At 40.3% G+C, this 24,293-nt stretch overlaps 2 protein-coding genes across 2 annotated transcripts; one reads left to right on the top strand and one right to left on the bottom strand.

Annotated features, from left to right (window-relative positions):
- Positions 1-637: 637 nt before the first annotated feature.
- On the bottom strand, positions 638-8,846 carry LOC130189464 (P2X purinoceptor 3-like). Its single transcript, XM_056408244.1, has 12 exons — positions 8,725-8,846; positions 7,325-7,460; positions 7,141-7,212; positions 6,505-6,565; positions 6,228-6,321; positions 5,976-6,053; positions 5,328-5,469; positions 4,698-4,834; positions 3,197-3,290; positions 2,024-2,089; positions 1,644-1,721; positions 638-795 (listed from the first exon to the last, which is right to left on the bottom strand). The coding sequence occupies exons 1-12, from the start codon at positions 8,844-8,846 to the stop codon at positions 670-672; spliced, it is 1,206 nt and encodes a 401-aa protein (XP_056264219.1). The 3' UTR covers positions 638-669.
- A 2,639-nt stretch (positions 8,847-11,485) lies between these two features.
- On the top strand, positions 11,486-18,868 carry LOC130189868 (P2X purinoceptor 3-like). Its single transcript, XM_056408855.1, has 12 exons — positions 11,486-11,607; positions 13,392-13,530; positions 13,654-13,725; positions 14,273-14,333; positions 14,522-14,615; positions 14,790-14,867; positions 14,955-15,096; positions 15,588-15,724; positions 16,632-16,725; positions 17,815-17,880; positions 18,179-18,256; positions 18,743-18,868. The coding sequence occupies exons 1-12, from the start codon at positions 11,486-11,488 to the stop codon at positions 18,866-18,868; spliced, it is 1,209 nt and encodes a 402-aa protein (XP_056264830.1).
- Positions 18,869-24,293: the final 5,425 nt, after the last annotated feature.

The raw sequence follows: 24,293 nt of genomic DNA, 5'->3' as shown, positions 1-24,293 counted from the left end.
AGTCGATGGCTCGTAGCTAATGATGCTAACAGTGCTAACAATACAAAGTAGGCTACAACAACAGTGCTGACGGAGCTAACAGTGTTTACCTGAGGGTGGATGCTAAGCTTCAATATTAAACGCTGTCGGTTGGCCTGCTGTTATCAGCTGTAACCCGCTGTTTGAGAGCAGTGAAGAGCGGCGGCTTTGAGCTAATCAGGGGGGTAAGCTTACATGCACTAACATGCACGCACAGTAGCCTACCGGCTATGTCAGCAGAGCAATGTGTGTGACGCTCTGACAACAACACACAGAGATGGAGAGAGATGTCATTCTCTGCTCAGGTAGACATCACTCCTGAATAGATTTACATAGACAATAGTTGTCTGATGACAGATTCATGCTCTGAATGTTATATCATGCTCCTTTACACACAAACAACTTTTTTTCCTGCTCAGAAAATCCTGAGCTAATGCCATGCAAAGACACTTCTGCTTTGTTTTTTGAGTGATTTGAAACATTTAAGAGTAACTTAGCAACAATTAAAGGTTCTTCACATGTTTTTCATGTTAAAAATGTAAGGGTTTTTTCAATGTAGAAAAATGTCTGAAGTTTAAAAACATTAACATTTTGAGAGAAACACAATCTATGTCCGTCTTTCTCAGTCCACTGCTCCCTGCTCCTGTCTATTTAGCTGTAATGTTCAATAGAAAATGCCCCCGAGTCACTGGACTTCATCATGGCCTCGCTATGTCTGAGTGACAGCTGGGAGCGGGAAAACCCTTTGTTTCGGGAATCCAGCGGGCTGTCTGACACCTACAGGATATGAGAGAGAGGGATACATGTTGCTCTTTAGTAGGTTACCACACATATTGCCATCTGTCAAGTCTTTGCATTCCCATGTTGTAGTACTCAAGATCGGCTTTTGTTTCGAAACCACTTAGGCTGTGTTGAGACTGCAGGCAGCAAATCTGACTTGTTTCTCAAATAAGGAAGACCGACTTTTCACATTGTCATCTGCAAGTGATCCAACCAGATTTGTGTCCAAGAAACCTGAATGGGTTTCTGCAGTACCCACGTAGGTTTCAATAACTATGTCGCTAAACTGTGTTGTTCTCCTCAGTTGTCCTCCATAGCACTCTGTTTCTAGCAACATGGATTTTGCTCAGCACTTTCAAATCCGAGTTGAGTGGCCAGAGCTAACGGACGTATCAATGTGGAAATGCCAAAAACGGATTTTAAGCGGGCCCTCTGAACAAGGCTGTTTTAAAGGTTCTAGCCTTGTAAAAGAATATGCCATGATTTCCTCTATTTTCACAAGTTTAATGGTCCCTCCCTTCCGCGACCAAGATGGCTACGGTTGAGGATGAGAAGTGTCCAGCGGAGCACAAGCTCAAGACTATTGTTCTGTGAAAAGCTCTGAAAGTGTTCTCTACACTTCCTGCTCAGCACCAAACTGCAGATGGACAGAGTTGGAGACGAGCTGGTGCTCATAGTGGAGACCAACAGAGGTAAAAGAGGAGTGAATATTGGACTTAACAACTTTAAAGATCGAGATTTCAGCTTGTCGCACTGCTTCTAAATAGCTTAAAATAAATAAATAATGCAGCTTTAATAAAATTTGCTTCACATATTTGTGATAATCGAAAGAGCAGGTATTTTACCTCTTCAAATTTCTTGGCCTTGTACTGCTCCGCTCCTTTCAGGAAGTTCAGCAGTATGATATCACACAACACGGTGCCCTGCATGATAATGATAATAAAAATCACTTTCATTGATAAAGCATTAAATGAACCAAGAGTAGAGATGAAATGTCACCCAACAGTAGTCCCACCTTTCTGATATTTATACAGTAAAGTAGTGAGTTAACATCATAAATTAAATAGGTAGTGATAACAGATCGCTACAGACTTGCCATGAGATAATACTCAAAAACAGTCAAAAGAAGAATGTTTGGCTCCATATCAGTTCTGAGAAAAAACACAAAGCTCTGAAATGAATGAGCAGTTTTACAAACATTGTGTCAAGTATACATAAAACTCACCACTCCCACTGAAGTGAAGGCTGCCACCATGTTGATGAGTGTGGGGATCATGTTGAACTTCCCAGCCTACAGAGAAAGAATAGTCGTAAACCTCAACAGGCTTCAGTCCCTTTGGGTATGACTACAATGTTATCCTTGTAGTAGACAAGAAATAACTTCTGTTCATCTCCTAAGTCCCCGAAGTTTACCTTGTGATTAATGTCAATTGTAAATGGACTGTACTTGAATACCTCTTTTCTAGTCTTCCGCTCAAAGCACTTTAATTCTACGTCTATGTCATCATCATTCACCCATTCATACACTGATTACAGGGGCTGACCAATGACCTGACCATCAGGACTAACTTATCATTCCTACACCATTCACACACTGTAGACAGAGAGTACTTGGGAACAACTTGGGGTTAAGTGTCTTGCCCAAGGACACATCGACATGGCACATCGACGCAGCCGGGGGAAGAAATGTCCCCCTGGGGATGAATAAATATATATATATTTATATAATCTAGAACCTCCGATCATCTCTTTAAAGGACGTCCCTGCTCATCCACTGAGCCACAGTTGTCCTATATAATGGCCCATGTGGAGACTTTCCAAATCAAAGACCGCAGGCTTTATTATTGAAAGGTTGACACCTTCTGATAATTTTACTTCCTTGATCATAGCTACTTTGTGGCTTGACATTATGACAGGGACTATGGGCCTTATCTAAACGATCTATAGTGCATAATCTAGTTGACGGTGCAGTGCATTCAGGGTGTGTCTAAGTGCATTTTTGATACGTAAACGATGTATAATCTCAGCCAAAACAAAGAGCAAGTGGCAAAGGGCTTGTATTGTTTTACCCGTACTCCTCCCCTCCCACCCGCCCTGAACTATTGCACTTGTGTTACATGCTCAATGAGGGTTGCATGTCCCGCCTTCAATTGTTCTGATAATCTGTAATGCTAAATAGGATATTTGTAGCAGGCCTTCCCAAGAGGTTTAAAAGGATGTGGAAGTATTGTGCATGAAAAAACAAAGCAACTGGTGCCATAAGATTTATTTTCGTGCATTATGAAGATGAAAAGGCCATGTTGAAGTGTTAAAACCACAACTTTCCTATCTATATCTCTTTATTCATTATTAATTAAATGAATTATACACACGTTATTACACATTATTATATACTCACATTTCCATTGACTAGAACATCAAACCTAATAGCATAGGCTTTGACCAAAGTGCGGTAGTCCGTCCCATTCTCCATCTTATAGTATTTGGCAAACCTGTCCAGATGGACAAATCTGTCATTATTTGTACGTCATATTTGTATGTCATATTTGAAAGCATAATAGCACTTTTCAAAGCGTTAAAAAAAAAAAAAAAAAAACACAATGGTAAAAGTTCTAACAGCCTGATACAACAATACAAAATCAATAAATGAAGCTGTTGAACATAGGGTGATAGTCGCCTCTGTAACTGAATGATTTAGTAGTTTCTCATCGGAGTGTAGTGAAAGATTTTCTCTGTTAATCTGGAAAGAAGGAATGAAGTCTCTGAATCAAAATTGCCTTCATCTGTTTTATTCCTTGCAAGGAGGAAAAGTCCGTCACAGCTCTCAGGGAACTCTGTGACACAAGATTCAACGAACAACAATCACAGCCTTCTTTATACACATTCAGGTTACACCTCTTGGCCCCGGTCAAACAAACACAAGTGTTGATTCTAAATTATATGACAACTACAAAGAAGAAGTCCTTTCTCCTACAACCTGAAAGGTCAGCTCCTTATCTTGATCAGGCCCCCGAGAACTTGTATCTGCTCCCCCTAACACTATCTGGTTCCTAAACCCCCACGTAGTGAAAAGCTATTAGTTTTATGACAGCAGGCTGGTCCATCCCTTATGTTCCCGCTACCCCAAATCACTCTCCCAATAAACTACTAATCACCTAAGATATACTTTCACATAATATGACAATACTATATTTAACCATTACAGGAGTCAAAGACATGTATGAAAAGCTAGAAGATGTTGCTAATGTCGGATTACAGATGCAAAGGTCTCAAGGTCTCATATTGTCCTTTTATCAAAGCTCAGATCTGGAATAGCCATTCTTGCCATAATCTTTACAGATACAGCCGCATGTTGATCTCATCTTGTCGATACAGTTATTTTAGCACGAGAGGAAATCTCAAAGACTGTCCATCATGGTCAGGGTTCCTCAAGTGCAAAATAATCTGACAGCAGAAAACAGACACTGGTTGCAGTCATAATGAACCACGGTTCTGTATATTAATTGGGAAATTGCCAGAATTCATGCTGAAGAAAGGGGTATTGCCTGAAATTTCCACAAGGCTTCAAGGTTAATTTATTATCATTGTTGCACAACGAAATGGAGTCTGTGTTCCCATTTTGCAACATAAGAAAAGCACACATAAGAAAATAATGAAACTGTTACTTGTGAACGGTACGGGATGAGTTTACAAGTCTCACCGTCTGAGGAAGGAAGCTATGAAGTCTGGTGGTTCAGAAGCTTATCCTTCTGTATCTTTTGCCAGACGGCGGAGTGAACATGCTGTGTATGGGTGGGGTATTGTCTTTTAATATCCTTTGGGCTTTTGTAGGCCCAAATATACTGAGCAAATATTTTTTCAAAAACGTTTCCAGTATGCATTACTGTGTCGCTAAATACCTGAAATTGTAGCCCGGTGAGACAGCGTTCTTCTGTGACATGGCATCCAGTCGGGTGAATGAGTACGAGGGGTTACACTGGTCATCTGACTTGTCCAGGTCACATATCCAGCTGATCTTTATTCCAATCACTCCCCCCTAACGGAATTATCAAAACACGAGACGTGCTATTATTATTGGTTTTATGCTGCTATCATATGGTCATTTTGTGTAAAACAATATATAAATAAATATATATGTATAAACAATATGAGGTTGTCAACTGCCAGAACGCTAGGAGGGGTTACTGACCAGTAACTCAGTGTGTTGTCTGATGTATTAACTCAGTTGTTTACACTCAAAACAATTTACTTTAGACTTAAGTCACAAGAGACCAGACTTTTGACTTTGATTTGCCTTTCAAAGTCTCAGATTTGACTCTCTGATGTCCCCAATGTCTCAGAACAATAACAAATAAGACCACGTCATGCAGAGCAGTCCACACCCACACTGTTTCTGAAGTTATTAGGCCCATTTCAACTCTATAAAAACACTGTTGGCATAGCTTTGAAGGAGAAATGCTGTGTCGTTGGAGTGATCAATACTTAGAGATCAGAAAACCATCTGCCTTGACTCAGACTCCTGACTCTACCTTCTCTGCTAGCTTGGTGAAGTTCTGCTGTGCGTAGCGGACCACGTCTCCCACTCTGAAGATGGGGCAGTAGGTGTTGTTGACCATGTCAAAGTTACATTTCTTTATGTAATCGCTTGTGATGGTAGTCAGGAAGTTCCCTCTGCACACATACAGACATACCACCAAATCAACATGTCAGACTTTGGTGTCATTACCATCATCACATTTACAACTAGAATGGGCACTCGGTAGAGCGCATGCCTTCGCATATCACAAGATTGGGCATTGAGTTATGAACATTTTGGCATTAGTTGCATGCCAATTGGATAAAAATTGGTAAAAATATGGTAAATATGGTAAAAAGAAGATGTTGACCTTTTCATGACCCTTGACCTGATCGATCCCAAAATCTAATCAAATGGTTCCCGGATAATAACCAATCATCCCACCAAATTGCATGCGATTCAAGAAGATGTTGACCTTTTCATGACCTTGACCTTTGACAAGATCGATCCCAAAATCGAATCAAATGGTCCCCGGATAATAGCCAATCATCCCACCAAATGTCATGCGATTCGGTTTAATACTTTTTGAGTTATGCGAGTAACACACATACAAATAAATAAATAAATAAATACAATGCGAAGGTAATCATCGTTGTCATACTTAGTGTAGTTGAAGGTTGGAAAACGGATGCTATTCTTAATAAAAATGGTAAAATTCGCAATCTCCTTCATTGGCGTCCTGAAAGAGAGACAAAGGGAGGAACATAGAAGAAGAGAAAAGACAGACAGACATTGTGCACTTTGTGTTAAAAGCCAAGTCATTTTCTCTTTGATTGTCATCGTATTCAGGCTCAGTTACTACCAATGGACACATTTCAAATGGCTCTCTATCACATGCACAGCATCGTCGTACGTCTTGATGGTGTCGATCTCAGCAGGACACCATCCTTGTATCTCACACATCTTGATGGTGGAGTTGAACGGAACACATCTCCCTGTCAAGATTCCTGGGCAGGAAAAGAAAAGCTTCTGTGCTAACTGCATAAACACTGAATAAACACTGATTCTAACGTAGTAATTAAACACATATGCATACATGCAATAACAATAACAACAAAATTGTTGTCATCAATTATGTTCAAACACATGATTAAATATGATGAGTAAAGAAACAACAAAAAAGTTCTCACCATAACTACCTGGCTTCCTTTTGCATTGACTGTCCTTCGTACACTTATACTTATTCTCACTCTATGTGCACACACACACACACACACACACAGACACACACACACACAATAGAGCTGAATCATTACTTATTCTGCATTAACAGTGGATCAAATGACTGTGTGATGTGAAAGCCGTCACTGGTAACTTCCATTCCTGTTAGATTTGATTGTCTTGAGGATCCTGGCTTTGGTTTTGTGGCCACAACATGACTGTTTTGGTTTAATCTCAGAGCTTTAGTAGCGTCAGTTCCAGCAGCAGGCAGCTGTTTTCAGTGAGTGAAGCAAGAGCGGAGAGGTCCTGATACAATATTTTTTGGGTCTCGTAATACGGATTTACTCCCATATGCCTTAATGTGATTCTCACAGACAACTAGAGACAGATCTGTTGGGACTGGGTGAGCAGGACACTGGTGTGTGGTTGGGAGTGGGACAAACTACAAATCACCGGTCACACCAAGTGCCTGATGTTTTCTACAGTAGGCTACCGTCCTTTGCCTGTCATCCATTTCACCAATGGTGGTAGAGGTATCAATATTTATGTGGAACGAATACTAGTTATTCATAGTATTTTCAGTAACAGTAGTGACAGTAACTGACCTCAGGACAGTATCCTTTGACCTGGTTCTCTGTGGTTATGATGTTGGTGATAATGCAGAACACTGAAGCTCCCTGTGGAAAACACAGATGGCACATTTAGCACTAATGTCAATCACCTGTCTGTCCATCCATCCACCCATCACTGATCCATTCATCCCCCATCCATCCCCCCATCCATCCATACCTGTGTAGGAATGACATAGTCTGCAACATCCATGACCTTGTTATTGTAGATTCCAAAACCTTTGACCTTGGTCATCACTGAGGATTCAATAGCTGTGTCGTTCTCCTGGTAGGCCTTCTCATTGATAAACACCCACCTGAAGCACGCACACAAAAATAACACAAAACGGGACCTTGAGCTCAAACTGAAACGTTATGCCTGTTTATTTAATGGAAAGATGGCTCCCAAAGGGGTGTGTCCTCATCGGGGGTGTACACCTACATACTGTAGTACGTGTGTTACCTGTCCACTATGCTACGAGTGGTACGCTACAAGGGATAATGTGGCAGCTGTCTCCAATTTGGCCTCGGCTGCTGGTGATTGGCAATCAGTCAGCAGCCGAGGCCGCCCTCATAAAAGCTCTCAGTTGAGTGGAGGGGAGGAGAGTGAGCAGAGGCGCAGTTTTGCGGTCTGCTCGGTGTTGTGTGGAACACAATAAAATATGTTATCCAACGGAACCTTGTTGCTTTTGGGGGAAACCCATGGGTAACGGCGCGAGAACTGCTACAGATATGCTATACTGATACGCTACAAAAGGTAGAAGATCTCGAAGTGGACAAGCCCTGACAATTGCATCCCAAGTTTAGGCAGCGAGGAAAAATGACACGTTGTTTTTTACAGACCGTCAAACTGCTACATATTTTCAGGAAGAGCTAAAGCAGCGTCACTGGACCTTCTCAGACAGGCAAATTGTAACCAGCAGCAACGCAGATGAATGTAAAAAATGTTAAAAGCCCAGTAAGAGCAGATTTGTCTCTGGCAAACTAGGATCATTTTATGTATACAAACCAGACTGAACTTCAATTTAGTCAAATGAATGCTTACTATTGATTATTATTTTTAATAAATCAATAAAAAAACGTTTGTTTACATTTACCCTACATAAAGACAAATAATATGCGTCTAGCGCTTCTAAACTGTAAACTTGTAGTATGTGTTCTCCTTTGTTGGTAACAGGACAGCTGAATCTTTTTGTTCGTGATTAAAGAACAAGTTAAATATTTGAATATTAACATTTTAAATTGATACAATGTTTACAGTATTGGAATAGTTAAGAGTGATGTGATAACACTCGTGATGAGTTATATGATCATTCAAGGCTATTTCATTGCAATGTAAGTAAGTAAGTAATTTATTTTCCATAAGTACATACATAACGTGTACATACTGACAGACATTAACAACAGAAAAAATGTACGAATGGAGGACCGTCCAAAGACCGAGGTCTGTAGGCTCCTCTGAGATGAGGAGTTGGACGGCCCCTCCCCTAACCCTTTAACCCCCCCCCCCTGCATATGAATGTCTTATAAATCTACATTTCTGTATGTATGAAGAATGAAGAAATGAAGTGAAATACTCACCAGATGAAGTAAGTGATGATGAAGAGTTGGACGGCACGATTGATGATGCCGATGGTCCAGCTCTTCACAACCACTGACTTAGTGGTTTCATAGGTGAAGAAGTCTTTTATAAAAGTCCACATCTTAGCCGTATGTGTGCGAGTAAACACAAGTTAAGCTTGTGTTTGTGTAATTTCTGTATGGTTAAAGAAATATAAAGCAATTTACAGAAATATGAGGAAAATGTCGCTGTGTTTGGATTATGGATGTAAAGCCTGAAACTGAACTCCAATTGAAGCGGTTGTTGGTGTGTGTGCTGTCCAGCAATTACAGATGTCGGTCCCCAAACGTGACTGACGTCTTCATTCTTCTTTTGTGTTGGAAAAAGAAAATACACTGAGAGCTATATCCAGATATCCACGGGCTGTATCTCTTCTTCAGGAAAGTCTTCTGTTAATGGTTCAAGGTTGAGCACAGTGAGAGGAGCAGAACTCTTCTTGTGTAGACGGCTGCTATCAGCCCCATCCATCAGTCTCTATATCCGAATACACACCGCACATCATATCCAGAGATATCATTACACTCTAATTCAATCACAGCTGTCTTCAGTCTATTCTACCACTCTCTCAATACCTCCATTAAACGGCAGTCACATGATAAGGCGATATTGGACCGCCACTGATGAGAACCAGGAAGTGGTCAAATATCAGTTTAAATTGGTTGAAAATTGCAACCTTATTGCTCTTTGCCGCCAAAAAAACACTCCTCAAAGTCCCCCTCCCCCTTCCCTCTGCTCAGCTTACCTTGGACGTCCATGGTTAAGGTTTTTGGTGCATAGCATTCAGAGTTTTTAGATTAAAGGAAAGACAAGAGATGTGTGATAGCTCTAAAATTGTATTTCAGAGGTATTAATTTTTATTTTATTTGTGATATGTTTAGGCTGGTGACGAGAGGGCAATAAAACGTATCTTTCAAATAAAGATAGGATATAGTCCAAAAGGGACCCAAGGAGACATAGTCCCTACCCTGGCCCTATTGGACTCAATCATTTAGATCCATGAGACACTTTTGTGGTCTGTCAGTTTTTCTCGGAACGTCAGGATAATAATATTCATGGTGAATTTAGCTGTATGGATCAAACTGTTATAGCTCGATGTTTTGCATGTCGCTAACATACCTAACTTTAAAACAAAATGACAATATAATTTCAGAACAACCACTTTAGTGTAGCAGATCAATTCTCTGATAATTATGAAATGTTTAAACGATTCAGAATGCATTTTATCGCTCAGGTTCAAGGTTGAGCACAGTAAGAAGAGCAGAACTCCTCTTATGTAGACGGCTGCTATCAGCCCCATCCATCAGTCTCTATATCCGAATACACACCGCACATCATATCCAGGAGATATCATTACACTCTAATTCAATCACAGCTGTCTTCAGTCTATTCTACCACTCTCTGAATACCTCCATTAAACGGCAGTCACATGATAAGTCAATTTTGGACCGCCACTGTTGAGAACCAGGAAGTGGTCAAATATCAGTTCAAGTTGGTTGAAAACTGCAACCTTATTGCTCCATGCCACCAAATCCTTTACATGACTCCCTGATCCCTCCATCCAAATAGATCACTTACTGTATGATCTAATCAAAGGTGTATGTGTGTGTGTGTGTGTGTGTATACACTTGAGTGTTAAGAGAAATGCCACTTTTTCTTTGTCTCAACACTGATATCCAGGGAAAGCTCATGAGCGACTTAGAAATAACAGTCATGTGTCGTTGTTATTTTGTTACATTTTAAAGCACAAAATCATTTAATGATGAGCTTTGTATTTTAACATGCAAAGCTCTGTGACAAAAAAAAAGTATGATTCTTACAGATCACCAAGATAACCTTCATATAGAATGCCCCTTTTAGGATTTTTGAAGAATGAAAACAACCAGCGAAAGCTAACGTTAGTCTATCGAGGACTATAGCACGGTCACATGACTTCAGGTCTCCACCACTAAGATAAAGGATGATTTGTGTAGTGAGGACATTAAGTTACTTCATTTAGACTCATCAGTTACCCTTTTTAAGACATGTAAAAGCTTCTAAACCCAACCGAGGGGTATTTATATTTTTCATATTGTTTAACAAAACCTCTCTTAAAGGTGCAGTGTGAAGGATTTGGCGGCAAAGAGCAATAAGGTTGCAATTTTCAACCAATTTAAACTGATATTTGACCACTTCCTGGTTCTCATCAGTGGCGGTCCAATATCGCCTTATCATGTGACTGCCGTTTAATGGAGGTATTGAGAGAGTGGTAGAATAGACTGAAGACAGCTGTGATTGAATTAGAGTGTAATGATATCTCTGGATATGATGTGCGGTGTGTATTCGGATATAGAGACTGATGGCTGGGGCTGATATCAGCCGTCTACACAAGAAGAGTTCTGCTCCTCTCACTGTGCTCAACCTTGAACCATTAACAGAAGACTTTCCTGAAGAAGAGATACAGCCCGTGGATATCTGGATATAGCTCTCAGTGTATTTTCTTTTTCCAACACAAAAGAAGAATGAAGACGTCAGTCACGTTTGGGGACCGACATCTGTAATTGCTGGACAGCACACACACCAACAGCCGCTTCAATTGGAGTTCAGTTTCAGGCTTTACATCCATAATCCAAACACAGCGACATTTTCCTCATATTTCTGTAAATTGCTTTATATTTCTTTAACCATACAGAAATTACACAAACACAAGCTTAACTTGTGTTTACTCGCACACATACGGCTAAGATGTGGACTTTTATAAAAGACTTCTTCACCTATGAAACCACTAAGTCAGTGGTAGTGAAAAGCTGGACCATCGGCATCATCAACCGTGCCGTCCAACTCCTCATCATCACTTACTTCATCTGGTGAGTATTTCACTTCATTTCTTCATTCTTCATACATACAGAAATGTAGATTTATAAGACATTCATATGCATTGCAATGAAATAGCCATGAATGATCATATAACGCATCATAAGTGTTATTACATCACTCTTAACTATTCCAATACTGTATACATTATATCAATTTAAAATGTTAATATTTAAATATTTAACTTGTTCTTTAATCACGAGCAAAAAGATTCAGCTGTCCTGTTACCAACGAAGGAGAACACATACTACAAGTTTACAGTTTAGAAGCGCTAGACGCATATTATTTGTCTTTATGTAGGGTAAATGTAAACCAACGTTTTTTATTTATTTATTAAAAATAATAATCAATAGTAAGCATTCATTTGACTAAATTGAAATTCAGACTGGTTTGTATAAACAAAATGATCCTACTCTATAGATATGTAAAAGTGTAACTAACTTGCCACAGACAAATCTGCTCTTACTGTGCTTTTTACATTATTCCACAAATTTATAAATTAATGGAGTCTTTTTACAGAAACACTGGAGGGCTTTTTATTTTAAAAGGACACAGAAGTCGTTGAGTTTCAAACTGATATTCATATTTACCTTCGCATTGAAAATGCGGAAGGTTATGTTTTGATCGCCGTGTATTTATTTATTTATTTGTTTGTATGCGTGTTATTCGCATAACAAAAAAAGTTTTAAACCAAATCGCATGAAATTTGGTGGGATGATTGGTTATTATCCGGGGACCATTTGATTCGATTTTGGGATCAATCGGGTCAAGGGTCAAGGTCAAGGTCATGGATAGGTCAAAATCTTCTTTTTACCATAGCACGGTAAATTTATATTTAATTGGCATGCAACTAATGCCAAAATGTTCATAATTCAATGCCCAACGTTGTGATATGCGAAGGTATGCGCTCTACCGAGTGCCCGTTCTAGTTTCTTCATGCTTTGAGTTTCAAATCTCTTCATGCCTGTAAAATATTGTATGGCTACAGACATTGAAACTGAAGTGCAAAGTGTATTGTTGCTGCTATGATGTCATTATTCCCATCATCATATTAGATTTTCCCTGTTTATGCCACGAACCGCACACAGAAAAGTCCGACTGTGTGGCTGTTCCAACAAGATAACACGGACTCTGAAATAGAAGAAAAGCGGTCCAGGGCATCAGTGGAATCGACTCAGAAGCTGCAGCCGCAAGCTTGACATCATCGACACGAAGCAGAACGAGCTCAGGGAACACAACTTCTCCCATTTCACTCACTGATGATTTGCATACCATGGTGAAATTTTCCCTATTCCCCACAGTAATTGCATTTTTGCAGCTGGACAGTGTTTCATTCTTAGCTAACTTCTTGTGAGATCCAAACCTGAAGCACCTGCGTTGCTGCTGGTTACCATTTGCCTGTCTGAGAAGGTCCAGTGATGCTGCTTTAGCTCCTTGGGCTCCCCTTTCTTCCTGAAAATATGGGTTTGCAGCAGTTTGACGATCTGTAAAAAACAACGTGTCATTTTTCCTCGCTGCCTAAACTTGGGATGCAATTGTCAGGGCTTGTCCACTTCGAGATCTTCTACCTTTTGTAGCGTATCAGTATAGCATATCCCTTATAGCGTACCACTCGTAGCATAGTGGACAGGTAACACGCATACTACAGTATGTAGGTGTACGTCCCACGATGAGGACACGCCCCTTTGGGAGCCATCTTTCCATTAAATAAACAGGCATAACGTTTCAATTTGAGCTCAATGTCACGTTTTGTGTTATTTTTGTGTGCGTGATTCAGGTGGGTGTTTATCATTGAGAAGTCCTACCAGGTGACAGACACAGGCATTGAATCCTCAGTGATGACCAAGGTCAAAGGTTTTGGAATCTACAATAATAACAAGGTCATGGATGTTGCAGACTATGTCATTCCTACACAGGTATGGATCGATGGGGAGATGGATGGGGGATGAATGGATCAGGGATGGATGGGGGAAAGATGTGTGGATGGATGGACAGGTGATTGACATTAGTGCTAAATGTGCCATCTGTGTTTTCCACAGGGAGCTTCAGTGTTCTGCATTATCACCAAAATCATAACCACAGAGAACCAGGTCGAAGGATACTGTCCTGAGGTCAGTTACTGTCACTACTGTTACTGCAAATACTATTAATAACTAGTATTCGTTCCACATAAATATTGATACCTCTACCACCATTGGTGAAATGGATGACAGGCAAAGGACGGAACTGTAGAAAACATCAGGCACTTGGTGTGACCGGTGATTTGGAGTTTGTCCCAACCACACAACAGTGTCCTGCTCACCCAGTCCCAACAGACATGTCTCTAGTTGTCTGTGAGAAGCACATTAAGGCATATGGGAGTAAATCCGTATTACGAGACCCAAATAATATTGTATCAGGACCTCTCCGCTCTTGCTTAACTCACTGAAAACAGCTGCCTGCTGCTGGAACTGACGCTACTAAAGCTCTGAGATTAAACCAAAACAGTCATGTTGTGGCCACAAAACCAAAGACAATCAAATCTAAGAGGAATGGAAGTTACCAGACGGCTTTCAACATCACACAGTCATTTGATCCACTGTTAATGCAGAATAAGTAATGATTCAGCTCTATTGTGTGTGTGTGTGTGTGTGTGTGTGTGTGTGTGTGTGCACCCAGAGTGAGATTAAGTATATCTGTAAACAGGACATTCAATGCGAAAGGAAGCCAGGTAGTTATGGTGAGAACTTCTTTGTTGTTTCTTTACTCATCATATTTGATCATGCTTTTGAACATAATTGATGACAACAATTATTGGGTATTGTTATTGTTATTACATGTATGCATATGTGTTTAATTACTACTTTAGAATCAGTGTATACTCAGTGTTTATGCAGTTAGCACAGAAGCTTTTCTTTTCCTGCCCAGGAATCTTGACAGGGAGATGTGTTCAGTTCAACTCCACCACCAAGACGTGTGAGATACAAGGATGGTGTCCTGCTGAGATCGACACCATCAAGACGTACGACGATGCTGTGCATGTAATAGAGAGCCATTTGAAATGTGTCCATTGGTAGTAACTGAGTCTGAATACGATGACAATCAAAGAGAAAATGACTTGGCTTTTAACACAAAGTGCACAATGTCTGTCTGTCTTTTCTCTTCTTCTATGTTCCTCCCTTTGTCTCTCTTTCAGGACGCCAATGAAGGAGGTTGAGAATTTTACCATTATTATTAAGAATAGAATCCGTTTTCCAACCTTCAACTACATTAAGTATGACAACTATGATTGTAAATGTGATGATGGTAATGACACTAAAGTCTGACATGTTGATTTGGTGGTATGTCTGTATGTGTGCAGAGGGAACTTCCTGACTAGCCTCACTGACGATTACATAAAGAAATGTAACTTTGACATGGTCAACAACACCTACTGCCCCATCTTCAGAGTGGGAGACGTGGTCCGCTACGCACGGCAGAACTTCACTGAGCTAGCAGAGAAGGTAGAGTCAGGAGTCTGAGTCAAGGCAGATGGTTTTCTGATCTCTAAGTATTGATCACTCCAACGACACAGCATTTCTCCTTCAAAGCTGTGCCAACAGTGCTTGTATATAGTTGAAATGGGCCTAATAACTACAGAAACAGTGTGGGTGTATACTGCTCTGCATGACGCGGTCTTATTTGTTATTGTTCTGAGACATTGGGGACATCAGAGTCAAATCTGAGACTTTGAAAGGCAAATCAAAGTCAAAAGTCTGGTCTCTTGTGACTTAAGCCTAAAGTAAATTGTTTTTAGTGTAAACAACTGAGTTAATACATCAGACAACACACTGAGTTACTGGTCAGTAACCCCTCCTAGCGTTCTGGCAGTTGACAACCTCATATTGTTTATACATATATATTTATTTATATATTGTTTTACTCAAAATGACCATATGATAGCAGCATAAAACCAATAATAATAGCAGGTCTCGTGTTTTGATAATTCCGTTAGGGGGGAGTGATTGGAATAAAGATCAGCTGGATATGTGACCTGGACAAGTCAGATGACCAGTGTAACCCCTCGTACTCATTCACCCGACTGGATGCCATGTCACAGAAGAACGCTGTCTCACCGGGCTACAATTTCAGGTATTTAGCTACACAGTAATGCATACTGGAAACGTTTTTGAAAAAATATTTGCTCAGTATATTTGGGCCTACAAAAGCCCAAAGGATATTAAAAGACAATACCCCACCCATACACAGCATGTTCACTCCGCCGTCTGGCAAGAGATACAGAAGGATAAGCTTCTGAACCACCAGACTTCATAGCTTCCTACCTCAGACGGTGAGACTTGTAAACTCATCCCGTACCGTTCACAAGTATGTACAAAATGGGAATACAAACTCCATTTCGTTGTGCAACAATGACAATAAATTAACCTTGCAGCCTTGTAATATTGCTCTGTGGAAATTTCAGGCAATACCCCTTTCTTCAGCATGAATTCTGACAATTTCCCAATTATATAAAGACACAATCGATGTTCATTATGACTGCAACCAGTGTCTGTTTTCTGCTGTCAGATTATTTTGCACTTGAGGAACCCTGACCATGATGGACAGTCTTTGAGATTTCCTCTCGTGCTAAAATAACTGTATCGACAAGATGAGATCAACATGCGGCTGTATCTGTAAAGATTATGGCAAGAATGGCTATTCCAGATCTGAGCTTTGATAAAAGGACAATATGAGACCTTGAGACCTTTGCATCTGTAATCCGACATAAGCAACATCTTCTAGCTTTTCAAACATGTCTTTGACTCAGATGGGAAGCTATTGTAACTAAACCATTCAGTTACAGAGGCGACTATCACCCTTATGTTCAACAGCTTCATTTATTGATTTTGTTCATTGTTTATTTACATGTTGAACCAGGTTAGAACTTTTACCATTGTGGTTATTTATTCTTTTGACACTTTGAAAAGTGCTATTATGCTTTCAAATATGACATACAAATATGACGTACAAATAATGACAGATTTGTCCATCTGGACAGGTTTGCCAAATATTATAAGATGGAGAATGGGACGGACTACCGCACTTTGGTCAAAGCCTATGCTATTAGGTTTGATGTTCTGGTCAATGGAAATGTGAGTATATAATAATGTGTAATAACGTGTGTATATTTCATTTTATTAATAATGAATAAAGAGATATGGATATGAAAGTTGTGGTTTTAACACTTCAACATGGCCTTTTCATCTTCATAATGCACGGAAATAAATCTTATGGCACCAGTTGCTTTGTTTTTTTCATGCAAAATACTTCCACATCCTTTTAAACCTCTTGGGAAGGCCTGCTACAAATATCTGATTTAGCATTACAGAATATCAGAACAATTGAAGACGGGACATGCAACCCTCATTGAGCATGTAACACAGTTCAGGGCGGGTGGGAGAGGAGGAGTACGGGTAAAACAATACTAGCCCTTTGCCACTTGCTCTTTGTTTTGGCTGAGATTATACATCGTTTACGTATCAAAAATGCACTTAGACACACCCTGAATGCACTGCACCGTCACCTAGATCATGCACTATAGATCGTTTAGATAAGGCCCATAGTCCCTGTCATAATCTCAAGTCATAAAGTAGCTATGATCAAGGAAATTATATTATCAGAAGGTGTCAACCTTTCAATAATAAAGCCTGCGGTCTTTGATTTGGAAAGTCTCCACATGGGCCATTACATAGGACAACTGTGGCTCAGTGGATGAGCAGGGACGTCCTTTAAAGAGATGATCGGAGGTTTTAGATTATATAAATATATATATATATATTTATTCATCCCCAGGGGGACATTTCTTCCCCCGGCTGCGTCGATGTGCCATGTCGATGTATCCTTGGGCAAGACACTTAACCCCAAGTTGTTCCCAAGTACTCTCTGTCTACAGTGTGTGAATGGTGTAGGAATGATAAGTTAGTCATTGGTCAGCCCCTGTAATCAGTGTATGAATGGGTCAATGATGATGACATAGACGTAGAATTAAAGTGCTTTGAGCGGAAGACTAGAAAAGAGATATTCAAGTACAGTCCATTTACAATTGACATTAATCACAAGGTAAACTTCGGGGACTTAGGAGATGAACAGAAGTTATTTCTTGTCTACTACAAGGATAACGTTGTAGTCATACCCAAAGGGACTGAAGCCTGTTGAGGTTTACGACTATTCTTTCTCTGTAGGCTGGGAAGTTCGACATGATCCCCACACTCATCAACATGGTGGCAGCCTTCACTTCAGTGGGATTGGTGAGTTTTATGTATACTTGACACAATGTTTGTAAAACTGCTCATTCATTTCAGAGCTTTGTGTTTTTTCTCAGAAATGATATGGAGCCAAATATTCTTCTTTTGACTGTTTTTGAGTATTATCTCATGGCAAGTCTGTAGCGATCTGTTATCACTACCTATTTCATTTATCATGTTTACTCACTACTTTACTGTATAAACATCAGAAAGGTGGGACTACTGTTGGATTGAATTTCATCTCTACTCTTGGTTCATTTAATGCTAAATTAAGGTGATTTTTATTATCATTATAATGCAGGGCACCGTGTTGTGTGATATCATACTGCTGAACTTCCTGAAAGGAGCGGAGCAGTACAAGGCCAAGAAATTTGAAGAGGTAAAATACCTGCTCTTTCGATTATCACAAATATGTGAAGCAAATTTTATTAAAGCTGCATTATTTATTTATTTTGAGCTATTTAGAAGCAGTGCGACAAGCTGAAATCTCGATCTTTAAAGTTGTTAAATCCAATATTCACTCCTCTTTTACCTCTGTTGGTCTCCACTATGAGCACCAGCTCGTCTCCAACTCTGTCCATCTGCAGTTTGGTGCTGAGCAGGAAGTGTAGAGAACACTTTCAGAGCTTTTCACAGAACAATAGTCTTGAGCTTGTGCTCCGCTGGACACTTCTCATCCTCAATCATAACCAAATAACTGCTGGCACATTTACTTTCTTTCTGCTGCTTGGCCATCCATGTAATGTACACCAGCAATTTGACGACGCATTGTTTAGATGGCCAATGCTTCCTCATCAAAAGCCGTTCAATATGTGTGGTAAGATACTAAAGAGCAACATGTATCCCTCTCTCTCATATACTGTAGGTGTCGGACAGCCCGCTGGATTCCCAAAACAAAGGGTTTTACCGCTCCCAGCTGTCACTCAGACATAGCGAGGCCATGATGAAGTCCAGTGACTCGGGGGCATTTTTTATTGAACATTACAAATAAATTTACCGGAGCAGGGAGCAGTGGACTGAGAAAGACGGACATAGATTGTGTTTCTCTCAAAATGTTAATGTTTTTAAACTTCAGACATGTTTATAAATTGAAAAAACCTTAACATTTTTGACATAAAAAACATGTGAAGAACCTTTAATTGTTGCTAAATTACTCTTAAATATTTCAAACCACTTAATCCCAAAGCAAAGGTGTCTTTGCATGGTGACACTTTTGTCATGGGCCATAAGTTCAGGATTTTCTGAACAGGAAAAAAGATGTTTGTGTTTAAAGGAGCATGATATAACATCCAGAGCATGAATCTGTGATCAGACTATGTAAAGCTATTGAGGAGTGATGTCTACCTGAGCAGAGAATGACACGTCTCTTCATCTCTGTGTGTTGTTGTCAGAGCTTCAAATTGCTTTGCTGACATACCATTCATACAGAGATGGGCAGTATCTATTACTTGTATTTGAAATACGTATTTCAATTACTTTTGAGTATTGTGTAATTTGTATTTGATAGGGCCGACAAAAATGTAACGTAATTTGAAATACCTTCTCCACAAATCAAAAAAATGTTCACGAGTTTAGTCTTCAGATCTTCAAGTTCAGTAGATTGTCTTTCAAGGTAAATATTTGATCTGAGTGTGACAGATGTCAACAAGCTGAATGTATAATTTATGTCTGGGTCTGGCTGCATAGCCAGTGTTTAGCAAGTTAACGTATAAGTCAAGTAGCTAGCTATAGGAAGCGGGAGGTTTGGAGCTTGTATGATCATCATGTGTAGTATGACAGTAGATGCCCATTTGTTAACCATTTAAAACCCCAGCCTGTTTTCCACAACAAATTGTTAATATACCCATGCAAATATCCGATTATCTCCTCAGCCATATGGCCTATTTAAATCATGTAAATAGTATAATACAGATAAACTGTTGTTGTAGCCTACTTTGTATTGTTAACACTGTTATTATCATTAGCTACGAGTCATCGACTCAGGTGTCATCATTTTGAGGGCCGTTGAGAGACAATTGAAATGCTCCAAATGTCATAGGCCTATGTTGCACCATTAAAAAAAGAATTTAACATGAGAGATTTCAAATGTGGGCTTTCTTTGCTTAGTTTACAACTTGCATCAGAATTACTGTAATGCACCACAGCTACTATATGAAGGGCTTTGTGAGAATAAAACAGGAATAAAGAGAGCTGGCATGAATTAATTCACTCGCTTGGTCTTCTTTATTAACTATCTTGTGGTTCCTTTTTCTGATTTACTTATTGGGTAATGGAGCTGCATAGTGGTTTGGTTTGTTAAAAGCAGCCATTTTGTCTTGGATGATATCAAGCTGGATGAAGCCACAACTGTGATGGAGAGCACGCTATTTCTAATGTATGTGTGTATTTGTGTGTGTGTGTGTAAATCTATACTCGTGTAAATAAAATGTGTATATGTGCCTCATCTCAAATATCTTCACACCACCCACTGTCATTCTGCTATGAGGGGAATAAAACACATTGCTTTGTTTGAATTCTACCAATCGCAATCATCTTGAGCAGTGCTAAGCACAGGATGCAGAGACAATGACCTTACAACTAGACAGCAGATTCCAGTAGGAGAATGCTGCATGAGATACACAGTCAATGGCAGCATTATACCCACAGTCTACATCTGATGAGTCAGACTAGTGCATAGAGCTTTTATTCTCTGCCATAACCTGATTGGCCAGGTTGGAGTCGGGATGCAATTTCTCAAAATTCTCTCACTTTTGAATTGGATCAGGGCCCTATCAGGGCACAGTTATGGAAGAAAAGCTTCACCATAGAGATGGTCTAACAACATTACAGCAGCACTTCTGGGGTTAACTGGAAGCAGGTTTCACATTCTTTTGGCACATTTTTCTAATGCCAGCTAATGGAAACAATCCAAGTTGGTTTTAAGTTGTGTGACATTTTAAGCTATATCTAAGATATCACAGTTTAAGAAAAAATTATAATAGGAATACGTGAAGAGCAATAAAATATATATAATGACGTGATAAAGAGAAGGGGATATATTTGGACGAACAGGGGATGGATGACACATAGGAACACATGGAAAAGAGATGAAGCGGATGCTGTGGAAAGAAAAGAAGCTGATTCAGTAAAGAGAGCAATAGCATGTTGTGCCTTCTCATGTTCCTGATGGAGAATCTGACAAAACTAACAATTCAAGATTAAATAAATGTGTGTACATGCACTAGAAGACAGAGGATGACACAGACTGAGGACAGCAACGTTAACATGTTGGAATAACTGAGCTGTGCAGGAGTGTCTGCTGAGCCCCCTATCAGACACAAACCCCTTCATCTCGGTCTCATGTGCAAATAGGTATCTTGGTCACATTTATGTAAAAGGCATAATGTCTATTTTACTGGCAACACATCGAATGATAGAATGTAAAGCTGTCAAACGCTGTTCACTGTATAAATGTATATGTCTCCATCATCATCTCTTATGCACTAAATCAGTTTAAAAGTATGAAGCACTGTGAACCTGCTCCCAACTGCTTAACAACCACAGTGTCCGACCTGATCCATGTCTCTGTGACACACACATCGAGTTCAAAAGTAAGCAGGATGTAAAGAGCAAAAAGAGGAAGTGAAGAATCCTTATTTTTGAGCGACTAACCTGTGGTCCTATAAGGACGTTGGTGTTTTCTGTGTGGGTCAATATGTTTGACATATTATTTCTGTACAAAACCATATTTTATAAGGGCTAGACCAGAGGCAGCCAAATCTATTTAAATCAATTGATTGATGTAGCGTGTGGTGGTTAAAATGTTTCAAATTGTGTGCTTCCACAACATATATACATAGGGTGCATTACACTTTTCCATTGTGTTGTATTAGGCTTAAATTACATCTACAAAGATGATTGAGAGGGCACACACAGCTCTCACCCTCAGACAAGGGTCAACAATGCCAGACATAGATCGACCCAGCGGCCTTGTGCTTCTCCAGTAGAAACCAGTAGAGAGGAGACTGCAGAGCGAGGACCAGGAGGCTCAGACACAATAACGATAAGAGAAGTAACGAGGGGGGAGACGTCCAACTTCCTTAAAGTAACCGGCTTGGACTGGGACAGGGGTCACACTGAGTGACGAGTACTAATATGTAATGAGGGAGTGGACGGAGGCGGCACATGCATTGAGTGTGATGTATAAATAATATGTCAATGTGTTTGTTCGGGGGTCGGGAAAGACAGATGTGGAGGAGGTTGTTGTCTTTAATACCGGACCCAGCTCAGGTTTATTTGTGAAACTGTTGGTTACAAATAAAACTACGTGAATTGAACTCTGATCCAAACTCTCTGTGTCCTGTGGGTGTTTGATTACTAAGGTCCAGTGGGTGAGTATTCTGTGGCGTCTCACCAGCAGTCAGATAGGAGAGAGAAACGAGTTTATATGCATCAGGTTAAGAGATCAGTCAGAATGGATCAAAAAGGAAGAAATCCAGCCACAACAAGCGTTATCTTGAAACTCTTTTCATAAAGAGCAGGGCTAGTCTGTATTCAACAGTCCCCCATCAGCAATCACTGGGTGGACAGGGGCAAGAGAAAAAACTCCCTTTAACGGGGAAGAACCAGAACCGGCCTCTCGGACGGCAGCCAGATCTGCCTTGCCCTTTTGGGTTGAGACCCAGCAACAGCTGTAATAATAATAGAATAAAAAAAGATAGTAGCATTGGATATAATTACTAACTCTACTTCTTTCCCGGAGTCTTTGTGCCTTCTTGCCTCATAGGGTCTATTGGACCTGTCTGTGTCTAAAGCTGGACCTGGGTCCTGACCCCTTGCCCCTGCTTTCTGCATTCAACCCCAGGCCTGGCCTCCTTCCCAATGGCCCTGCCTCCTTCTCTGTGCCTCCTGCCTCAAAAGCCGAACTCCTTGGTCCGGCCTCTTTCGCATGCCTCCTGCCTTGTGGGCTGGCCTCCTGCCATGGCCCTGCTGATGCCGAAATCTGGATCGTGGGCATTGCCTACTAATTTTTCATAATTAATAATGTGTTGTAATTCTGTACCGTAATATATTTGTTTTACCATGTCATGTCATAGGCCTACTGTTATACCGCCACTATGATAATCTACTTTGAGGAGATGCCAGTTAGTCTAAAGTTTATATGTCTAATATATTACGAAGTGAAACGTAGTAGTAGCAAAACAATATGCAGTACAGCAGTAATGTACAGATGTATCTATCTATACTGTACATCTGTATGTCTGTCTGTCTATAGCGAGCTAGCTAGATAGAGCTATCTATTTTAGCTACCTATCTATCTAGCTAAACCGCAGCTCCTGCATTCTTTGATCATAAAACTGATTTATTCTGCTGACCGGGCACTTGAGTGGCGCTTGCCACTGAGTCGTCGCAGATTCGTCACGTCTGCGCAGACGCGCCGCAGACGCGCCTGGCCGACCCTCCGTCTGCCGACGACCTACTGACTAGCTGCGGCGACCTGCTGACGACTGCCACTGGGTGCCAGTGCCGCACGGGGGATTTCGCCCTCACTGCAAAAACGTCCGGACATTGCTAGTGTGATCCGGGCTGTACTGTGTGTGTATGTGTGTGTGTGTGTGTGTGTGTGTGTTGACCCCTGCCGAACCCTAGAGTGACTCGCCGAACCCCTGGGGTTCGATCGAACGCAGGTTAAGAACAACTGCCCTATGCTCAATCCTTTTCCTGTTTACCTGTAACCTTAATACTTCTGACAAGCATGAGCAGACCAGTTTCATATAGGCTTTGTACATACTGCCATCTAGTGGTCAACATGTTATCATCTGTAACTGGATATATAAATATTAATGAACTGCTAAACGACTCCTACAGCAGGTAACAGGGTTTAAAGGATTAAGTGCTGACGCTTAATCTCACGTTAAGTGCTGTACTGTGTACATGTGTGACTATAAAAGTTGATTTGATCTGATATTACCTGGAGGCTGAGGAGATTGGAGCTAGGCTCCTCCTGCTGCTTTCCACCAGGCTCCTGCTGGACTTCTTATCCAGTCTAATAATCGAGGGCCACATTCACGAAACATTTTAAGGCTGATCATAGATCCACACTGGTGAGACTACATACATATGACATCTGGACAGCAGAAAGTCTCTAAATCTTTCGCCGGAAACTAAAAACACATATTATCCGACTATACCTTGAATACAAATAGATTAGCACTTCAGTGGCACTTGAATGACACTTATTTACGTTTGGTATTTTTGTAGTTTAGCTTTCTTGAAGAAATGTTACTTTCTTGATTCTCGTTGTTCTGAGTTTGTACTCATGGTTGAATGCACTTATTGTACGTTGCTTTGGATGAAAGTGTCAGCTAAATGAAATCTAATGTAATAACATAGAAACAGTTCATGTATCATCTCAATTAAATGAAATTCACAGACAG

The sequence above is a fragment of the Pseudoliparis swirei genome, chromosome 24, assembly GCF_029220125.1.
Source record: "Pseudoliparis swirei isolate HS2019 ecotype Mariana Trench chromosome 24, NWPU_hadal_v1, whole genome shotgun sequence".
NCBI lineage: Eukaryota > Metazoa > Chordata > Actinopteri > Perciformes > Liparidae > Pseudoliparis > Pseudoliparis swirei.
Note: the sequence above shows the minus strand (reverse complement) of the source record. Positions and strands in the feature narration are given on the sequence as shown.

Bases quoted from the DNA above. Each gene is read 5' to 3' on its own strand.
- LOC130189868 (XM_056408855.1), top strand. From the start codon at position 11,486: ATGTGGACTTTTATAAAAGACTTCTTCACCTATGAAACCACTAAGTCA. The intron at 15,097-15,587 runs GTAGAGTCAGGA...TAATTCCGTTAG, and splicing joins TCACTGAGCTAGCAGAGAAG to GGGGGAGTGATTGGAATAAA. The intron at 17,881-18,178 runs GTGAGTTTTATG...ATTATAATGCAG, and splicing joins CCTTCACTTCAGTGGGATTG to GGCACCGTGTTGTGTGATAT.
- LOC130189464 (XM_056408244.1), bottom strand. From the start codon at position 8,846: ATGTGGACTTTTATAAAAGACTTCTTCACCTATGAAACCACTAAGTCA. The intron at 7,213-7,324 runs GTATGGATGGAT...TGTTTTCCACAG, and splicing joins ACTATGTCATTCCTACACAG to GGAGCTTCAGTGTTCTGCAT. The intron at 6,054-6,227 runs GTACGACGATGC...TCTCTCTTTCAG, and splicing joins GAGATCGACACCATCAAGAC to GACGCCAATGAAGGAGATTG.